This window comes from Sinocyclocheilus anshuiensis, unplaced genomic scaffold (genome assembly GCF_001515605.1).
Source record: "Sinocyclocheilus anshuiensis isolate Anshui unplaced genomic scaffold, SAMN03320099.WGS_v1.1 scaffold460, whole genome shotgun sequence".
NCBI classification, from domain to species: Eukaryota; Metazoa; Chordata; class Actinopteri; order Cypriniformes; family Cyprinidae; genus Sinocyclocheilus; species Sinocyclocheilus anshuiensis.
In genome coordinates, this window is record NW_015554101.1 from 99,558 (window position 1) to 121,488 (window position 21,931).

Here is a 21,931-nt window from a genome sequence, read left to right on the forward strand (position 1 = left end):
GCCATGGAGGCCGTTCATGAACTCACTGTCTGTCCTTTCACGGCCAAGGAGGCCATTCAAGAACTCTCTGCTTGCTCTGTCACAGTCAAGTGGTCTGTCCATGTCTCTGCTCCGCCATGGCTCCCTGCTCTGCCATGGCTCCCTGCTCTGCCTGTTCCACTTCATGGGCCTGGCCCTCCGTCCCTCCCCAGTTCCGCCTCCACTCCACCACCCTCCTGGACTTGTTGGGTTTTGGTTGTGTTTGTTTGGGCGTCTGGAGCCGCCCTTAGAGGGGGGGATATGTTATGTGGTGTTTTGGGTCGTGTATTGATGTTGTAGCCCGCTGTCGGTGAGTCTAGTCTGTTCATGCCTCGTCTGTTCATGCCTCGTCAAGTCTGTTCATGCCTAGTCAAGTCTGTTCATGTCAAGTCAAGTCACGGATTATTGTTTGGATGTTTGGATCACACTGTAAATAAACTGCACTTGGGTTCTCACTTACGCTCGCCTTCAGTGGATTAATTCGTTGCACATTGCTTCTTTATATCAGTAGAAATTCCTTCCACTTAAATGAGTCACTCTAGCTGGCATGATATACTGTAATGAATGATAGCACTGGGACGATAGTTCACTACTGAAAACTGTTATCATTTAGTTGCCCTCACCTTCAGGACCAATGAAACACTCAAACAAGTTGAACTAACAACCCAAATGCAGAAGAGTGGATGTTTTCTCCTCATTTCAGAAAACCACTGCACGTTACAGCACTGAGGTGATTTTTTAACATGGGGTCTGTCTCTCATTAGCGGGGCTGCAGCTAACCCACAATCCCTCTCACCCTTTCTTCATCTGTAAGCCCTTCCTTCGCTCCGTCTCTCTCACAGCCTGGAGCCGTGCCTCAGGAAAACCCATAATCCCTCAGGCCAATAGAAGACAGATGCGTCCCTCACTCTCTCTCAGTCTTTGTGTCTCACTTTCTCTCCTTATCTCTCAGTCTGACACATACACATTAACACACACTTGAGCGTCGAGTCCCCACACACCCCTTTCTAAAGATCTGATCCGGCCTGGGTTTTCAAGTCTTTGTGGATCCATCTATCTCTATCAGTCACGATGTAGAAATGAGCCCCTGTGGAAAGAGGATTTGGACGGTGGCATATGGAGAGCAGCTGTGTGTCAGGAGGTGAATTGGCACTGATTCTGTACCTGCTGAGGACCGTTGGGAATCTTAGGCTGACGTTCTCGCTCCACTGGACAGAGCAGGTGATTCGGGTTAACAAATTACTCTGTTGACTGAAGTTTATTTGATTTTGGTCTAGGGATTCTCACAGGAAACTGGAACAGGAAGTCCACAAGTTATGTGCAGGTGTTTGTCCAAATCAACAAACAACAAAACAGCAAGCACCTGTTTATCTTGCATATGCACAAAATTTATCAAGGGTTAAAGGCTTGTGCCTCTCTCATCTGGCTGTGCTGAGGGTCAGTGTCCTGTAAACAGGCTTTCGACTTTTGGTATAAAGTCTAGTCCATTTTGTTGCTTATTCTGGTCAAGAACCAGCCACTTAGATAGAAAGAGACCATATGACAGATATTTAATCTGTTCACAGTTCCAATCACAGTTTGTTTTGCTTGTAAATTACTTTTAAACAAATATATTTCTCACATACATTAAAGTCTAAAAGTACTTCTCTTTTTAAAAATTTGAAAAAACAAAATATTGAATTTGAAAAGTGGAATCGTGCGTATTATTATCAACGTGGAAAACAGTTTTTGCTAGTTAATATTCTGTGGTAATACTGTAATTGTTTTCAAGATTATTTGACGACTAAAAAGTTCGAAGCAACAGCATTTATTTGAAGTAGAAATCTTTTATAACATTATAAATGATACTTTTGATTAATTGTAGATGTCCTTGCTGAATAAGTATACATTTCTTTCAAAAATAAAATCTTACTGACCCTAAACTTTTGGGTAGTGTAAAAATTTTGAGTCCTACTTCATATCTGAAAAAAATATTTTTTTAAACACTCAAAAATGTTATATAACCCCTTTAATAATTTTCTCCCAGAGGTCTATTTATAATGTAACCCTGACCTTGAAAATGTTAATCACTCACAAAAATGACCAGGACACATTTTGAGGTCTCATGACTTTATATTTCAATATAAAAATATCACTCTCATATACAACACAACCATAAGACTCATTAGAAAACATGTACATGTACATCTCAGTGCTTTCGCTGAAAGCAGAAAACTCTTGAACTCCTTCACCTGTCAAGTAATAGATTGCCATGACATTTCCTTGGGAAACTTTATCACACCACAAGGGGATTGGCTGACAAACCACCATCCACCACCATCTAACAATGACGTACCACAACTAACCTCTCAAATGTTTCATTACATTCTGCCATTGAAAATAATAACAAAAAATCAAAACAAACATGAAAAGCTTTAATGACAAGACCAAAAAAAAGGGGGAAAAAAACTTTTCTTTTTGAAATAAATTTCCAGATTTGATGCTGATCTGTGTGTGTGTTTCAGCAAACTCTTTAAAAATGTTTAAAAAATTTGGAAGAGGCATTTTCATTTGTTAAACCAATAAATTACTTGTTTAGACCAGTCTAAGTGAGCATTTGGAATCAATTGTCAGACGAATTTGTTTTACGTAAGCAAATATTTAAAAAGATCTCAAATGCTTTTAAAAGCTCAACAAATAGACCCTGTTTCACGTGGTGAAAAAGTGCCGAATATCAGAGCAAATAAAGGAGGATTCTGTGTGGGCAGAAACAGAAAGAGAATCAATGACAGATTGAGAGAAAGAAAGAAAGAAAGAATGAAAGCGATTTTGACATTAATCTCATTAAACACATACACAAGTTGCCGTGACAAGCACAAACAGCCTCTCTGCATCGCTGCAAGGTACACAAACACATTCACCGTCCAATCCCAGGTTCAAAGAGGCAGTATTGCACAGAGTTGACAGCTGACCTCTGCCTGAGCGAGTCTCCAACTTCCTGAAAGGTGCATTCTCTTTTGACCGTCATCCAGAATGGCCTCAGGAACAACAGCACATGAGTGTCTTCAGAAGGAGACGATCTGAAGATACTGATGATGTCTGACCACCGCTGTACGGCGCTCTCTCATCTCAGCTCTCAGCTGCCCCCAGTCGTATGTACGCGAGTCTACCTGGAGCCGCGGTCATGCTGGCTGCACCGGTTTTGAAGAGCGCAAGCTGATGACCTGCAGAGAGCAAGCAGAGTGAATCAGGCTGTGAGAAAGAATGGCCATTTCCTGCTACAAAACAGCAGACGGAAGACAGGACAAATGGGATGGGATAAATAGAAATATGAGAGTTCTGTGGATCCACAACATCGAATCTAAAGGTGCGGACACATTTACTGATGTTTGGCAAATTTTCACAGTAGAAATCAAGTCATTTCAAAAGGAATCCATGCAATCGGGAATTTCGAGTGAAGGCGAAAAATTTGCAGGACGCAGATTTCATAATGGTTCAAGTTGGTCATGCAGATTCGTAGCATTGACCAACAGAAAGCTGCTTGGTTTAAAAGTGATTTCTGCATGAATTTGGAATTTCGCTAATAGCATCTGATATATCTAGCTTCTATCAAGCGATGGATAAATTTGAGCCAAAATACTGTAGGTTTCAGTATCAGTATCAGTATCAACAACAAAAAGGATTGCAAACAAAATCTCTTCAATATTTGAATATCTTTTTCCTAGACAACAATGAGTTTATGAAATGGGGAACCTCCTTCTCAGATGTTTCTCCTGACAAAAATACCCAATAATCTCATGTGCCTCATGTTTCACATACTCGGATATGATCACTCTTCAGATTCCAGGACAAAGACTTTAATCAAAAGTCAGCGAAAGACAGTTCTTTCAAGAGAAATGTTCAGAGAAATGCTATCCATATCAATCTTGTAGCTCTATACTTCTTCTATATGTTTACCATTGTCCCATTTGTGTCTAGTTTTATTCCTCCTAAGAACCTTTAGTTGAAACACCTTGCTGACATCTCTTGAGCTTTGAAAGGGCAACTTCTGAGCCATTAAATGTTCCACTGGACTGTAAGAACAATTCTCCAGCTCATATTGGGGTTTGTGACCAACCAGTTGAGAACCGCTGGTCTACATGCCTTTGTTGTGTGTGGTGCTGAGAGAATAGATGAATGAGAGTGGGGTGTGAGGAGTGGACAGTCACGGCAGTTAGAGCACTCATCAGGACGACATTTATCATTTATCAAAGGACGTGCATTCACACAAATCCATGCACACATTTACATTAACATTACAACACACTACAGTGGCTCTGTTTCAAAATCTAGTGAGCTGCCATGCTGTCTATTGTCTACATAGGCAGCTGTCTCTAAGGCATCATAACTGAAATGGATCCTCACAAGTGACCGGTTTGAAACACTCTACATAGGCAGCAACTCTTTGCAACATATACATAGTGCCAACTCAATTCACAATTGCATTTTATAGTTTGATGTTAGCAAGTCCACACATGGTAGCATATTGAACATTAAACTCAACATAAACAAGAAGTTGCGACTGACTTTACTTTAGTATTGTGATGTATTTCTGAGTATTTCAGAGTTTTTTCTTTGGATTAACCATCTGTTATAACTGTCCAGGGGTGCATTTCCCAAAAGTTACTATGGTCACAAATTCTGTCATTAACAATAGAGTTCAACAGAACTTGCGCCTATAATTGGGTAACAATGCGTTTGGGAAATGCACCCCTGATTAATTGATCACCAGAAGACTAGTAGTGTGCACTAACCAAGTGTGCCTCACAAGTACTAAAAAAGTGAAGCCAAAACATTTTGATCGCCATCTGGTGGCCGGCTGCAGTCTAGGTCATAAACCCCGCCCTCTCCATGTAAATGAATGGGACATGAGCCAAACTAAAAAAATCTAATTGTACTTTATATAAAATTTTCCCTCATATTTTCCCTCAAATAAATGGTTTGCGTCATTTTAGAGGGTTCTTAACATGCCAATCTATGTCCAAGTGTTGGCTTTTTCTAATAACCTTGCTTTTAGTTAGTTATCTGATGCTATAAAAACAGGGTGTGGTTTCATGATTGTGAGCTTGTGATCGGGTCTGTGGGAGTTTGGACGGGACTTTGACACCCTGGCTCCAGCTGATAATCACTACTGCGCAGACTCGGGCTCCAAATGAACCACTTCTGTGCAGACTCGGACTCCAAACGAATCACTACTGTACAGACTTGCGCTCCAAATTAATCACTGCTGCACAGTCTTGTCTGCACAAGATGACAGCAGCCATACTGGGATATTTTGGCTTCACTTTTCTGTAGTGAATGGAAGTGGAGACGCATTGTACATCTTTTTTTTACAGTCTATGGCGCTACCATAGTAAATAGGGTCAGGATATAGAACATACATTTTTTGTAGTTACAAAGTAATTACTTATTAAAAAGAAGTACCTACTCAAAAAGTATGCAATTTCAGATGCAGCCAAGTTTTCAAACTCTGTATTAACACATTATTGCTGCTTTAGGATGAACTGCTTTTTTGCATTCCTTATTTCTATGTCACTTTGAACAAAAGCAACTGCTAAATTAACAAATGTAAATTAATGATTTGAAATCAGAAAAGTTACTTGACGTATAATGTACTGAGCTGTCCTACACATATGTGACACTGGACCACAAAACCAGTCATAAGTAGCATTGGTATATTTGTAGCAATAGCCAAAAATACACTGTATTGTTCAAAATTATAGATTTTTCTTTTATGCCAAAAATTATTAGGATATTAAGTAAAGATCATGTTCCATGAAGATATTTTGTAAATTTCCTACCGTAAATATATCAAAACTAAGAATTAGGGAGAATCAAATTATGAATAATTTGTGTGAATAATATAATAATAAATATAAATTATATTTATTATTGGGGGCTCTGATAAGCCTCATGTCCAACCGACCATTGACGCCCTCTATCGGTCATATTTTATATAACACTTAAACCAGTGCAAGATAACAATAGTTTAGGCCTATAAAAATTTTAATTAATACATCTCTAGCATTTTAAAGGGGTCATATGATGCGATTTCAAGTTTTCCTTTCTCTTTGGAGTGTTAAAAGTTGTTCGTGCATAGATAAGATCTAAAGACTAAAGTTTAAAACCCAAAGAGATATTCTTTATAAAAGTTAAGACTCGTCCATGCCCTCCTAAAATGCCTCGTTCAAACACGCCGCCCCATGTCTACATCACTGTGTGGGAAGATTTGCATAACACCGCCCAAATGTTCACAAAAAGAAAGAAGGTGTAACTTTGATTCTCGCTGTAGTATTTTTGCCGTCGCCGCCATGTCATGGAGACGCTGTGTTTCGTTGTGAAAGTGAAACTATTTTGTTTGGCCTTCCAAAAGAGGACACAACTAGAAATCAGTGGTTAAGTTGTATTTACAACACTGTTCCAGAACAGTTCAACCCAAATATTCAGATGTGTGCAGTGCATTTTACGGAGGACTGTTTCCTGAACCTGGGAGAGTAGCCTACAATGCCGGCTGTGCACAAAGACTGTTTCTATAAAGTGGGGCAATTTTAACTTTGCAAGGACAGTCTGGCGCTTCTGACTCACAGCCTGTAAGTATGTTTTCATATTTAAATAATTTGCCACTGACTATTCCAACGCGAGTTTTGAGCAGTGTAGAGTAGCGCTTGTTGTTTGTCATTTTTCCGATCACAAATGCAGACATGGTTTTATGTTTATGTGGCGCGATATGCAACACAATGCGTAAAAAGAAGTATAAGTCATTATAATCAGTAATTATGTCCCCACTGGATGCAACAAATGCCTTATTTTTAATGGGTTTTATTGGTTTTGTCTCATCTCGCCGGGACACGGCATCACAGTATGGTAAGGGCCGTAACATTTCCGTCACTTTTCAGACCGATGAGCTTTGTAAAAATTGCCGCGTTTCAGAAAGGCGGGGCATAGAGAAGCAACAATAATGTACAGTATGTGGAAAATAATTTTTTAACCTTAAACCGCATAAACACATTGCATTACATACAGGTAATGTCTCAATAAATTAGAATGTCGTGGAAAAGTTCATTTATTTCAGTTATTCAACTCAAATTGTGAAACTCGTGTATTAAATAAATTCAATGCACACAGACTGAAGTAGTTTAAGTCTTTGGTTCTTTTAATTGTGATGATTTTGGCTCAAATTTAACAAAAACCCACCAATTCACTATCTCAACAAATTAGAATACTTCATAAGACCAATAAAATAAACATTTTTAGTGAATTGTTGGCCTTCTGGAAAGTATGTTCATTTACTGTACATGTACTCAATACTTGGTAGGGGCTCCTTTTGCTTTAATTACTGCCTCAATTCGGCGTGGCATGGAGGTGATCAGTTTGTGGCACTGCTTTTTGTTAAATGTGAGCCAAAATCATCACAATTAAAAGAACCAAAGACTTAAACTACTTCAGTCTGTGTGCATTGAATCTATTTAATACACGAGTTTCACAATTTGAGTTGAATTACTGAAATAAATGAACTTTTCCACGACATTCTAATTTATTGAGATGCACCTGTATATACACAATACACAAAATAATGTTCTTTTTAGCAACGTCATATGACCCCTTTAATTTTTTTATTAGTAATATGCATTGCTAAGAACTTCATTTGGACAACTGTAAAGGCGATTTTCTCAACATTTAGATGTTTTTTGCACCTTCAGATTCCAGATTTTCAAATAGTTGTGTCTCAGCCAAATATTGTCCTATCCTAACAAACTATACATCAATGGAAAGCTTATTTATTGCTGATGTATAAAACTCAGTTTCAAAAAATTGACCCTTATAACTGGTTTTGTGGTCCAGGGTCACATATAGAAACAGAGCGACACTGTGCAACATTACCTGTCCATGTGCTCTGATTGGTCATAATGAAGGCCCGGCATTGGGCATGGCTCTCACACACGTCAATAGCTTCATCGATGCTGAAGACTGACAGCAGGCATCCGTCATGCTGATAGGATGGCCAGCAGCGGTAGTTTTCCGCTGCTATCGAGGCATCTGACACACGTTTATACTCTGTCAAAAGAGAAAAAGAAGAATTAGATCTGGGAAAAGATGTTATTCTAATGAAGACTGAAGACATTTATATAGTTATAAATATTTGTTATTTATGAGAAATACCAAACTGATTTTTATTTTATTTTATTGTATTTTGATTTTATTTTATTGCATTGCATTGCATTGCTACTGTTCTGAATGTCACTAAGTAAATCTTTCATGTTCAATGTTTCTAGCCAAACTGACAGCGCCCCATGACAGCACTGACACACACTGCTCAATAAATCAAATGCAAAACAACTGTCCAAGAAAAGCATAGTGTCTTTGTGTGTAGGAGGTTAACCCACATTGAAACAATTTCCGTCATTGTGTTAAAACAGGGGGCTGTCTTGTTCTTTGATGAGGGGAGTCTTCAGGCTGTTGTTAGTCAGAGTTTGACATGTGTCTTCTGATTCTGCCTTTATCTTTTGCTTCCTCAGTAACTCACTCATACACACACTTTAAAAGCCACTCAACGTGACCCCGACTGCAATAAAAGCCTCCGTCACAGTCAGAGGGAGGCCAAGAGAAAGAGGGAAGCAGATAAAAAAAAGAGAAAGGCAGATAAATAGAAGGCGATGTGAGGAGTGACGACCAAAAGAAAACTAAACTAGCAATGTCCCTCCCATCAGTCCCACCCACACATTCATCTCTTGTTCTGCCACTTATCACAGCACTGTCAGGTCTTCAACAATGCAGTACATCACTGACCTAAAGAAACAAATCCTGCTTTAAAACCCAGATAACGTTTCAGAAAAAAAAGAAGAAAATTTTCACAAAATTCTTCTTACTGTGATGCAGTAAAATCTTGTTCTCTTCTTTCCATAATGTATCTGGACACTTTACTTGTAAGTTTATTTTATTTTAGTAATTACTATTATTTGTAATGGTGATTCTCGTTTGATTATCTTTACTGAAATACAGTATTTTTTTTTACTTAAATTGTTTTATTTAAATTAGCATAAATGCAATAAAACACAGCAACAAACAAACAAACAAACAAATAAATACTATCATGATTTAAAAGTCTTTAATTGGATGAATTTAATTCTTTAATTTAAATAACTTTAATATTATTATATATTATTATAATACTATTGCCAGACTCTGTTCCATGTTTTGTGTGTGTTTTGCTCCTCATGTGTTTCCTTATGCCCATATTTGGTCATGTTCCTGTTCCTGTCCTCATTGTTTCATTATTAGTTCATTAGTATCCACCTGTGTTTGTTAATGATCTCGTTTAGTTTGAGTATTTAAGCCCTGTGTTTTCCTGTATCTAGAATCTGGTGTTAACGTTGATGTTGTGGTTCTTGTGTGTCTTTGCCTGCCTTGTGTTCCCTATCTTGTGTTACCCCTTTTTGATTATGGATTAAATACTGTTTATTTTGAGTTTTTCCTCATCTCCGTGTTCTTCGTTTTGCCACAGAAGGCAATCGTGACAGAATACCAGACCAATACAGCAAGCGGCGCCCCTTCTCCTCATTTTTTTTTTTTTTTTTCGGTTTTGAAAGTCTTTTGTTTTCTTGTTTTTTTTTTCCTGCGACATGGAAGTCGCTGCTCGTTTTTCCGCCTTAACCCACTGGGATGGAGTAAGCGTGGAAATTCTGTGGGATCACCGCGAGTACTGCGAGTCCGCCGGCTGCTCATCAGTCAAGTCTGCCAATTAATCCTCAGTCCAGTTGGTCTAGTCGGTCTTGTCTTGTCCATGGAGGCTCGTCTGAGGCAAGGCGGCTTCTCTTGTCATGGCCACGGAGGCCATTCCCAAGCCGCTTGCTTCTCCTGTTGCTTCTAGGGAAGCGTTTCACCCACGGAGGGCTCCTGTCCCTGAGTTTAGCCCACGGAGGGCTCCTGTCCCGAGTTTAGCCCAGTGAGGGCTCCTGTCCCGAGTTTAGCCCAGTGAGGGCTCCTATCCCCGAGTTTAGCCCAGTGAGGGCTCCTATCCCCGAGTTTAGCCCAGTGAGGGCTCCTATCCCCGAGTTCAGCCCAATGAGGGCCCCTGTCCCCGAATTTAGCCCAAGGAGGGCTCCTTTCCCGGAATCCAGTCCAGAATGCACTCCTGAGTTTCCTACTCTGCCATGGCCTCCTGGACTGTCTTATCCCTCCATGGCCTCCTGAGTTCCCTACTTCACCATGGCCTCCTGGACTGTCTGCTCCGCCATGGCTCCCCGAGCCGCCTGCTCCGCCATGGCTCCCAGAACGGGTGCCACTCTGGAGGCCTGCCATCCCGTGTCTGTCTTGGGGTAAGTGAGGCGCAAGGACGCGCCTTCCGGGAGGGGGGCGTAATGTCAGACTCCGTTCCATGTTTTGCTCCTCATGTGTTTCCTTATGCCCATATTTGGTTATGTTCCTGTTCCTGTCCTCATTGTTTCATTATTAGTTCATTAGTATCCACCTGTGTTTGTTAATTATCTTGTTTAGTTTGAGTATTTAAGCCCTGTGTTTTCCTGTATCTAGCGTCTGGTATTAATGTCGATGTTGTGGTTCTTGTGTGTCTCTGCCTGCCTTGTGTTCCCTGCCTTGTGTTACTCCTTTCGGATTATGGATTAAAGATGGTTTATTTTGAGTTTATCCTCGTCTCCGTGTTCTTCGTTTTGCCACAGAAGGCAACCATGACAACTATTAATACTGTAATATTAATATATTAACTTATTATAATTACATAATTATATAAATATAATATTACATAGGCTCTAGGTTCGTTGTGATCCTACAAAGGATACACGGTTGAAGAATGGATAATATTATATAACATAAACATTAAATATTGTTATTAAAATATTGTTAGTAAATACTCTGAAATAATGTTATATAATAATTTTATTAAATATTACATCATATCATTTTAGCATTACAGTAATGACAATGCCAGTTTTTAAGTTATGGTAATAAGGATATATTTAATTTTGACGATTATATTGTTGCAATATATTAATGCCTATTCTATTAGTTCCTACCAGCATGTCCTGACCAGTAATTTGTCTGTCCATACTAAACATAAAACTACTGTGTCACAATCATAACCAATATGCACATATTAGATAATATACAGCAGAACTTGCAAACAAAATGAGATTTCACTATAAGTGGGGTTAAAAGAGACACATCCTAGTTGATTGCCCATTATAATGTCACGTCTGGTTATGAAACAGTATGATATTAAACTAAAGTGGACGGTAGAGTCACAAGCTCAGTACATGTCAAGAGTAACTAATGAGAAGAGATGTGTGAGGAACAGGCCAGTGTAACGCAGCCAACATTCTCCTCACAGAGCTATGATGGCCAGACCTTTAATGTGTGTTTTTAGTCATAAAAAGCGCAGCTGTCTGTTTCTCATCTCGGTCATGTTGTATCAAGTCAACATTACAAGACGTGATTCACATTAACACAACATCGTGTTTGTAATACTGAACGTATGACATTACATTACTGAAAAGGGACAGCTGTTCTCTCTCAGATGAGTGAAAGAATATATGTTGCAGCCTGTATGAATTCAACAGCTGCGAGCCGCTCGAAACGGGGGAGTAGGAACAATCTGAAAAGTGTGTGTGGAAGGGGCACATTATACAGCAAAACAAATATTCATAACAGGACATGCCATTCGCGCTTAACTGATTTGCTAAAACGCAGACTTTGGTAAAAAGTCACTAAACATGGTTACATATCTGAGAACTGAACCAAAACTGAACTGACTTGAGCAAAACAACGACACTATTGTCTTTTACAGCAGAATCTGAATTGTGTCCATATTGGATTTTCCATAATTGATTCTGCTGTGAAACTGCTTTGACACAGTCTGTATTGTATAAAGTGTTACAAAAAATAAAAGCAACTGAACATCATTGAATATCATTTAAAGGACACCTATTATGCCACTTTTTATAAGACGTAATATAAGTCTCAGGTATCCCCAGAATGTATCTGTGAAGCTTCAGCTCAAAACATCCCAAAGATCATTTATTATATCATTTTTACAATGCCTATTGCATTGCCTATGTTTTCATGGATGTATCTTTAAATGCAAATGAGCTGCTGCTCCCCGCCCCCTTTTGCAGAATAGGGCTGTGCCTTTACAGCTCATACCTCCGATACTCTGCTAAAAAACATCTGTTTGGTTTTGATTATCATTTCTCTCACGCTGAAATTCTGCTTTTCAAACTTCTGATATCCAGTTTTCTGAGCGCACACATCCGAAGCACGTGCACAGAAAGCGTCTGTCACGCAGCATGTGAGTACTAAACTAAGTTCTCTTTCTTGTCTTATTGCGCTTAATCTGTCAAATACACACACGTTCAAAAACAGTTGTTATGTCTGTGAAGGTAAACAGCTGGGAAAGAAATTGCATGTATATATTAGACCCATGTGGCAGCAGCGTAATATACAGTAACTAAATCAATAAATCCACAGAACAGTTAGCATGCTTTGCTCGAACTTTAGCCATGACGTTACAACTGTTGTCACTTGCGAAAACAGAATAGCAGCGCTGTGGGTGGAAACATGCAGATTAAGGGGTGGTAATATTACAATAAGATCCCCTTTCTATGTCACGGGGGAAGCGAAATCTGAGCGGCTCATTTTTTCACAAGCTTGCAGAGAAAGGCTTACCAAAAAAAAATGTACTGTGTTGTTTTTTTTCCACGCTTTCTGGGTTGGTAGATGCACCGGGGACCCGATTATAGCACTTAAACTTGGAAAAAGTCAGATTTTCATGATATTTCACCAGTCAGCATGGTCTGCGCTATTGCACTTGTGTTTAAAGGAACTTTACTTGTCTTTAAAGTATATGAATGCAGCCCTTCGCTAGCACATTGTGACAAGACCCAGCAAGCAAACCTGCATCGCATACTCATCTACTATTATCTGAGTTGTTGACAGTACTTTGTGTGATGTTCCTCTTTTTCATGCTAATACACTGTTAATATGACCACTAAAGACCGTTGAAGGACGCCTTTGATTACACGCCAACCACCGGTCAACCACGCTGAAATACAACCAGCCTGCGTTTTCACAATCCATATGCGGCTCTTTTACAGTGTGCAGTTTAGAAGTGGACTGGCGATGGATACATTGTCATGGACCGCATGCCTTGGGCAAAAATGCTGACAATGTGGTCATGTATTCGTATGCTTTTGCGAAAAACGATCCCAGGGTAGTCCACTTTGTGGACAGGATATATCAATTGGAGAGCTGTCAATATGGCACTGTTGCATTGCTGGTTCTGGAAAGCATCTCAAATGGTTTGTAGAGTTTTTCTTGGTTTTTACGCTCTCCGAGAAGGATGTTATGTGAACTCAAGGCCTCATTCGCAGGACTGTGACAATGGGTCTGATAAAAGGAGAACAGCCTTTAAAAGACACAAGTTAACTGTGTACTACAAATGTCTCGACTACTAGGCTATAAATGTTGGAATCTCTGAGTCTCTGAATTTTCCCTCTCTGGCTCTTCAGGGATATGGCTGGATGGGCTTTACTGACGTGATTCGCTATTTCTCTTTGGCTCTGAATGAAGGTTACTGGGCAAGCTGCCCTCGATGAGGTCTTTCTGATGAGTGAGTGCGGTGGGATCGAGGAGAGCGAGGGCCGCACGTGGCAACTAAGTGGAGCTAGAAACCAGTAAATAAGAGCAACTATTAGACTCTTTATTGCCCTAATTAATGCTTTATGGAGCTCTTGCTTTCTTTGAATGTTCCTGTAAAACACAGGAGAAATAAGAGAGAAGGTGATGTAGTGAGCCAGAGGCATGCTGGGATTTTAATGTGTGTTGGGCAGGAGTGAATTCCGCAGGGAAGCCCCATCTGTATCCAGACAACACCAATCGCTGCGGAGAAGTGTCCGGTCAATATACTGCACACTGGACTAGACAAGAGATTATGAAGGCCTGTTCACATGCAGTGCGAGAAAATGCATGAATATTAGAGATGAGTTATTTAATGCCTGATGCCAAAACCAATAACTAGAGAGAAGAATGTCTGATATAATGCCAAAATATATCAATTCAATTTAACCATGGCAAATAAGATGTGTACAAATCCGTCAGATTTTTTTAATCATTGCTGTTGATAGTTTTTACCGTCCGTTTGAATACATGACATTAACTAACTGCATGATATGCACATCAGCGTGACATAGTCACCACTGATAAGCTACTACTAAATATAATGTAGAAACTTTAATTTTCTGTAAAGCTGCTTTGCAATGATTTGTATCGTGAAAAGCGCTATACAAATAAAAACTTGAATTTTTTTTTTTTTTAAAGTATCTTATGCTCACTAAGGCTGTATTTATTTGATCAAATACAGTAAAAACAATAATAATGAGACATATTGTTACAATTGATAATAATTATTTTCCTTTTTTACTATTTTTACTGCAGTCTTTCTTAATTTATTTTAATTTTATTATTAATTTTTTGAGGAAACCATGATACATTTTCTTGTTTCAGTATTATTTGATAAATAGAAAGTTAAAAAGAACATAATTTATTTGAAACAGAAATGTTGTGTAACATTATAAATATTGTATTTACTGTCATATCAATTTAGTGCATCCTTGCTAAAAATATATTTATTTATTTATTTTAAAAAAAAATCATACAGACTTTTCAATGTTACTTATGAGTGTATTTTACACATTTACTTAAAACTGAGCACATCTAAATAGCCAAATATCATAATACGCTGTATTTAAATGTTTCAATTGATTGTTTTATTGATCTGTAAACACACTGGGTCAACTTCTGTTGTTTTTAAATATGCGCTATAAATAAGGGTGGTTTTGTATTGTATTGTACTGTATTGAGAATATCAGCACAATTGCTATTGTGGCATTGTGACTATTAGTTATTTGCATTTATTTCCATTACAGAACTATTAATACCAAGTTTGATACAGAATGTTAACCATTCTCATAAAATAGTACTGAATGGCTTTTTGTTCATGAAAAATGTGTTTTTACTGGTCTACAAAGAAATTATGGAATTATAGCATTTTCCAAACTTGGTATGAAGCATAATGCAGTACAATAATCTTTTAAATTGAATTTCTAGACTATAGACGGCAAAGACAGGGACCAATGAGAGAGGAAAGAGTTAAATGGCTCTGGAGAAGATGGCCTTCACTTGCTTAAAGCTCTCATCAGTCAACAAGTTTGTCTGCTATAGACTGCCAATGACGCGTAGAGAAGAGCAGGAGAGATAGCAAAGAAAGAAAAAGAGAATGGGGACAAAATGGTAAAAACGGGTGGAGCGAGTAGGAGAGAGGCTGAGGTGTTTCTGAGTGCTGAGATGGCTGTTTTGTCCGTCAGGCCTGTGAGCAGCCCCTCTGCTCACCAGTTATATAAACTCTAATTTTCTAAATCTCCTCTCATTTGTCCTTACATGCACACACAAAATCTCCCTCTCTCTCCATGCTGACTGAACAACTGTTTAATACCGGGGAGATTTGAGGAGACCCATTCACTGCCAGGATTCTGCTGCCGTCTAGTAATTTCAGAATGATTGTACTGTATTTACGAGATGAGCAGATGAACACCACCACAATTACAAGAGGGTTTTCTTTGTGTCCGGCTCTTTCAGTTTTGTGCATGTCAATTAAAGAATTGCGAAAGAAGAAAATTGGTGTTGGTCATATCACTGTAAAAAAAATTACTTTCTTTTTTTAGCATGTTTATCTTGGTTTTATGTACAAATATTTAAATATTCTTAAATCAATATAGATGAGAAGCAAAATTACTTAAGATATTTAGTCTTGTTTTCTGAAAATGTACCAACATTATTTTTTTTCGCTTATAAAAAAAGAAATTTGCTAATGAAGTAAGAAACATAAACTTGTTTTCCTTTTGAATTAAGTTTCTTACCCCATTTGGCAGACACTTTTTCTTGTTTAAAGTAAAACCGTTTTTTTTGTTGTTTATATATATATATATATATATATATTAAAATAGAAAAAAAGACTTAAATGTAATTTTCTCTTCAAGTAAATGATTCCATATCTTTGTACTGGACAAAAATCTTTTTTGTAGTATATTTAGGTTTTCTGAATGTTGACTGCACAGTCTGCACTTAACTTGATCTGAAAATCTTTTTGCTGACTTTACATGTAAATTTACAGCTCTTTGTAAGAAACACACAAAAGGTCAATCCGACTAACTCTTACAGATAGTATTCCAGTAGATTTTGGTGCTAACACATGATGCTTAGCAAAAAAAGAAAAAGAAAATCAATCTTAATAAATAATAATAATTTATGCATTTAGCAGACGCTTTTATCCAAAGTGACTTACAGTGCATTCAGGCTATATATTTTTTACCAGTATGTGTGTTCCCTGGGAATTGAACCCACAACATTTTGCGCTGCTAATGCAATGCTCTACCACTGAGCCACAGGAACACTTAAAAACATTTAATCTTAAAACAAAAAAAATTACAAATTAAATGAAAATTGCTCTGTATTGATTGAAATCTATTTACTATATAGTAAACATTTGTCTCAACTCTTTCAGCAATTTGGGATTAAAAAATGTGCTCAGTGCATTGCATTCTGGGTTTGCTTAATCTGTGAAGAACATATGTGACCCTGGACCACAAAACCAGTCATAAGGGTCATTTTATTCGAAATTCACCACATCATATGAAAGTTGAATAAATAAGCTTTCCATTGATGTATGGAATGTTAGGATAGGACCATATTTGACCGAGATACAACTATTGAATATCTATACTATACAATTGAATAACTATATTTGAATATCTGGAATCTGAGGGTGCAAAAAAATCAAGATATTGAGAAAGTCGCCTTTAAAGTTGTCCAAATGAAGTTCTTAGCAATGCATATTACTAGTGGTCGACTAGGATTTTGGACAGCCGATGCCGATATCTTGGAAAGCAGGGTGGCCGATGGCCGATATAAAGCCGATATAATTGTATTTATTTTAATTAATATTTAAGAAATTTGAAAATAGATAAAAAATAAATTTGTAAAATAAACATACTTATACTTTAGATGACAAAGCATTTTCCACAAATAAATAAATATTTAATAAAAATCTAATTGAAAAAGAAGTAAACTATAACCAACAGAGCACTCAGTATTCTGGGAAGTTTGTGTGCATTGGGAATGTTTAAAGCATTCAATTTACACGAACTGAAAGTCACGCAGAGAACACGTGATCATGCAGGTCACATGCACACTTCACAACATCTCACAACTGGATTCGACAAAGTTTGCAAGGTTTGTGCAATTAAATTTTCATTAGCAATTCATAGATTTGTTTAAATTATATTAATGCGTATTTGCTGAACGCTGACGGCAAACGAGAAAGTATTATAATGTTTGCCTTTCTATTACTAATAATAAAATACAATCGTTATAATACTTTTTGTATACATTTTAATTCCTTTGTTTAACAGTTCTTTCTGATTATTAGACAGACTTCTAGCCGTATTAGACAGAACTGTTAACGACGACAGCGAACAAGAGGGAGAACGCGAGCACTGTGTGCTCAGGCGCTGCCGCTGTCAGCGTCGTCAAAATAAAAGTCTGACGCGCCGTCAAAATAAAAGCCTCGAACGCATTGGCCAAAACAGAAAAACTTATCGGCCGATGCCGATATTTGAAAAATGCCAAATATCGGCCGATATATTGGCCTTGGCAATATATCGGTGGACCACTACATATTACTAATCAAAAATTAAATGTAATACATTTACTGTAGGAAAGTTACCAAATATCTTCATGGAACATTATCTTTACTTAATATCCTAATGATTTTTGGCATAAAAGAAAAATTGATAATTTTGACCCATACAATGTATTTTTGGCTATTGCTACAAATATCCCTGTGCTACATATGACTGATTTTGTGGTCTAGGTTCACATATGTAATGCTGCCAAGTTAGGTATCTTAAAAGGCAGCATAATTTTCCTGCCGACCAGAGTAAGAACTGTGTATGAGACTGTCTTTCTGAATGAGCATCTGAGCTGTCATTAAGTGTGTTCAGTAATGTCAAAGATCAAGGTATATTGGTATCTGTCCAGGTCGCTCACCTGTTTTGTGTGTCTGTGTGTTATTCTTGAGGTAATGTCCGTTCCTGTAGATATCCAGCACTTTTTCGAGGTGAACCAGAGTTTCGTCTGTGCCCCATATCAGCTCCCCTGAAACACATTCATACAGCATAAACAACTAATAACAGTTTACATTTTGTCATTAAGAAAACATGCCTACATAGTGATGCTGAAGTGGGCGTTTCATGACATTGGGAGAGAAAGATAGGATCAAGGCCGGGCCACCCACGCTACCCGCAGCTTCACGGACTGTTGTGTCCCAGAAAAACAGATTTCAAACTCTATCTGTATTATACTGATGAACCTGACGATAGAGCGCATAACGAAAGGAATTAAGGGCAGAGACAAAAGGCATCTGGGAGGGACGGAAAGAGAAATGTTGGGATGTGAAGAGGAGGAATGTTTGTAGAGGATGTTTGAGCAAACAAAAAAAGCATTGCTTGACGCTTACTTTTTTTCCCAAGCAGCACATGAAAGTTGAAAAATGGGATGAATTGAAAATGCATCAATTAATATGTGTTATTCCTTAATAACACATATTAAAGGAGACATTTCCATGCAAGCAAAGTACACTAAGTACAACATTTACACTAGGTTTTTAAATATTTATGCTTCAACTGTCTTTAATAATTATGTAAATAGTTATAGATCTACATTAAACTGTATAAACACTATATAGATGAGAGAGAGAGGGAGAGAGAGAGAGAGAATAATATGTGTTAAATAATGTGCTTAGTTTGTCTTTTTACAGTTTGCATGGAATTAAATAGCAGATACAGTTTATTGTGTAACAAAAATACTAATAACTTGGGAAAAAACATCTTTATGCATAATGCAGGATTATTTACATGCTAAAAATACTGTGAAAATTGCTTCGAATTAATTAACAGTAAATAAAAAAGAAATTGATGCAAATGAGCAGCGTTTAAGATATTTAATACTTTTTAATGACGTTAAATTTTATAAAACTGGATTTTTTTTGTTGTTGACTTTTTGGACTTTTTAATGACCTGCAGGGACTTTTATTCACACACATGCTTATAAATACATTTTACAGTTCACACAAATCTATAGGCTATCTATAAAATCTATAAAAATAAAGGCTAGCACTGTCGAGCCCTGAAGCTAAAACCAGTTTCAGGTGGTAATGTATGTTGGTTTGCATGGTTTCTAGCTAGTCATTTATGGTCATTAGCTGGTCCAAGCTGGCTTAGATGGCTGATCAGTTAAACTACCATCTGCTGGATCTAGTTTTGACTGTTAGGGCTGATAGACCACCTTAGACCAGTTAATAAAGCCATCTTAAGCAGATATGACCCACTTTTTCCAGCAGAGATAAGAGCAGATCTAAATGAAATCACACTCACCTGTAGAGTTGACGATTTTGTCCAGGAGGGGTCTCAGTGCTGAGGGAGCACTGTGAGGTAACAAGTAGGTGAAGAAAAATCTGGAAAAATGGAAAAAAAATATGTCAACATCTCACAAATAAAGCACAAGTTGGCACAGATTTCAGGTTATGAATGCGCACCTGTAAGCATTGTAGAGGTTTCTCTTTTCGTTGATACCCTCGCAACGGTCCTTGTAGCAGGGGAGGGTGAAGTTGCGGGCGGGGAACTCCATGAGACAGTCTGAAGGAGAAGACGGGGAGCAAGGCGTCTCCTCAACACTGGCGTCGTCCAGGTCGGTCACTTTCAACACTCCCCCGACCAGTACGAACTGCCGCGGCCTGAAGTCCAGCAGGGTGACGGACCCCAGCGGGGAATGAGCCAAATAATGCAGCAGCCTCATCAGACTCAGACAGATCTGCAGAGACACGCAATAATGTCAATATGGAAAGCAATCTATTGTTTTGTATTATGAAACATATTATGGAGAGTTCATAATAACCCTAAACCAAAAAAAAAAAAAAAAAAAAAAAAATGGCCCAGATTTAACAAAAAGCAAAAAAAAAAAAAAAAAAAACATGGCCACGATTTAACTAAATTAAAATGAGACAGCTAATTAGTACAATGTGGCCACTGTTTAAATACAACTACATAGCAAGTTGTGGAAACAATTTTCTAATTTGTGGCCACATTATATCATTTTTTTCTTTGACATGTCATGTGCGGGGATCTGTGTAAAAAGTAAAAATGCACAAATATTAAAACCATTGCCGATACTGATAAGCCAATAATTATGTTCATGTTATGCGTAAATAAATAAAATGTTGAACATTAAAATCTAAAAGTGTTTCAAATTCTAATAGTACAGGCATCACAACATTATAATAAACTGTATAAAAACGTATATTCATTTTGAGACTTGCTAAAGATTACTTTTAACAATGTTATTGAATTATTAACGTAAACATTAAGTGACTGTTAGATGATGGAAAATGCGACAAACAAACAAATAAATAAATAAAGTGACACTGGACCACAAAATCAGTCATATGTAGCACCGGTATATTTGTAGCAATTCGATAGCAATGCATTATATGGGTCCAAATGGTCGATTTTTATTTTATGCCAAAAATCATTAGGATATTAAGTAAAGATCATGTTCCATGAAGATATTTTGTAAATTCCCTACCGCAAATATATCAAAACTTCATTTTTGATTATTAATATGCATTGCTAAGGCCTTAATTTGGACATCTTTAATGGCGATTCTCTCAATATTTAGATTTTTTACACCCTCAGATTCTAGATTTTCAAAAAGTTCTACAGTATCTCGGCCAAATATTATCCTATCTTAACAAACCATACATCAATGGAAAGCTTATTAATTATAACAAAAATGAGGGTCCAGGGTCATTCATTCATTCATTCATTCATAAATAAATAAAAACAAATCAGTAAATAAATAAATGACATTGACCAATGCTGATGAATGGAAAAATCTTTCAAATGAGTTAATAATTAATTAATTCAGTATGTTGTGCCATCACAAGCTGCCCAAAATAAGGGTTTGAAAATATTTATATATAAAACATGAACACATATTAATAAAAATTACTAATTTTAAGTGTAAATTAAAATATTGCACATTATACATTAATAATTTTTTTTTTTTTATTTCAGCTGAACAGAGACAATGTAGTGGCTAGAGTCGCTGTGCTGTGTAACAACAACAAACAGGGTCTCCATCAACTGAATGTGAGGCACTGCTTTAGGCGCTAATAAATTGGTGCTGTTTTTTGAAAACTATACCTAGTGGGGACATTTTACCCGCCTCTAACTGGTTCCTGGTTTGAGACAACCAAGTTTACCCTGTCAAAATGGGTAAACCTGCGACTGCCTTCAGGGACTTGAAGCACCCCCTTGCATGACCCATGCAGCCACTTGAGTGTGCGAGGCCCGTTGTGCAGTGCATGTCTGCGAGCCCACAAGTGTGTTCCTTGAGGATTAGCCCTCTTATTGTGTGTGAGGGTACGAGGCTGAAGCTCTGGCAGCTGGTGACACCTCGTATTCAAGCGACACCAACATCTACCACGCTCTTAAGGGCAGAGTTCAGAGGATTAGACGGCCGCGAGCAAAGAAGAGGAGGATGGAGACGCAAAGAGGAGTGAACGCAACCGAAAGAAGGAGAGGAGAACATAAAAGAGAAGCAAACAGAGAGGAGATGAGGGGGTGGAGGAGACACTGCCCATGCCTTTCACAACAGACAAAAGCTGCTTTTAATACACTCCGGATTAGCAACTACTGGGAAAGGTCAGCCCCTTCACACTGTGTGACTGCATGCGGGTTGCTGTCTTGCTTAACGTGGGGCAGATTTGGCA

The 21,931-nt window shown here is 37.8% G+C and overlaps 1 protein-coding gene across 1 annotated transcript in view; it reads right to left on the reverse strand.

The window, feature by feature from the left end:
- Positions 1–2,521: 2,521 nt before the first annotated feature.
- LOC107669579 (extracellular tyrosine-protein kinase PKDCC-like) overlaps positions 2,522–21,931 on the reverse strand; it is a 33,395-nt gene continuing 13,985 nt past the window's right edge. Inside the window, exons 3-7 of the mRNA XM_016461885.1 lie at positions 19,697–19,971; positions 19,536–19,615; positions 18,151–18,258; positions 7,918–8,091; positions 2,522–3,221 (exon numbers count right to left, since the gene is read on the reverse strand). Coding sequence (XP_016317371.1) covers positions 3,127–3,221; positions 7,918–8,091; positions 18,151–18,258; positions 19,536–19,615; positions 19,697–19,971 — 732 coding nt within the window. The 3' untranslated portion in view covers positions 2,522–3,126. The remainder of the gene's footprint in view (positions 3,222–7,917; positions 8,092–18,150; positions 18,259–19,535; positions 19,616–19,696; positions 19,972–21,931) is intronic.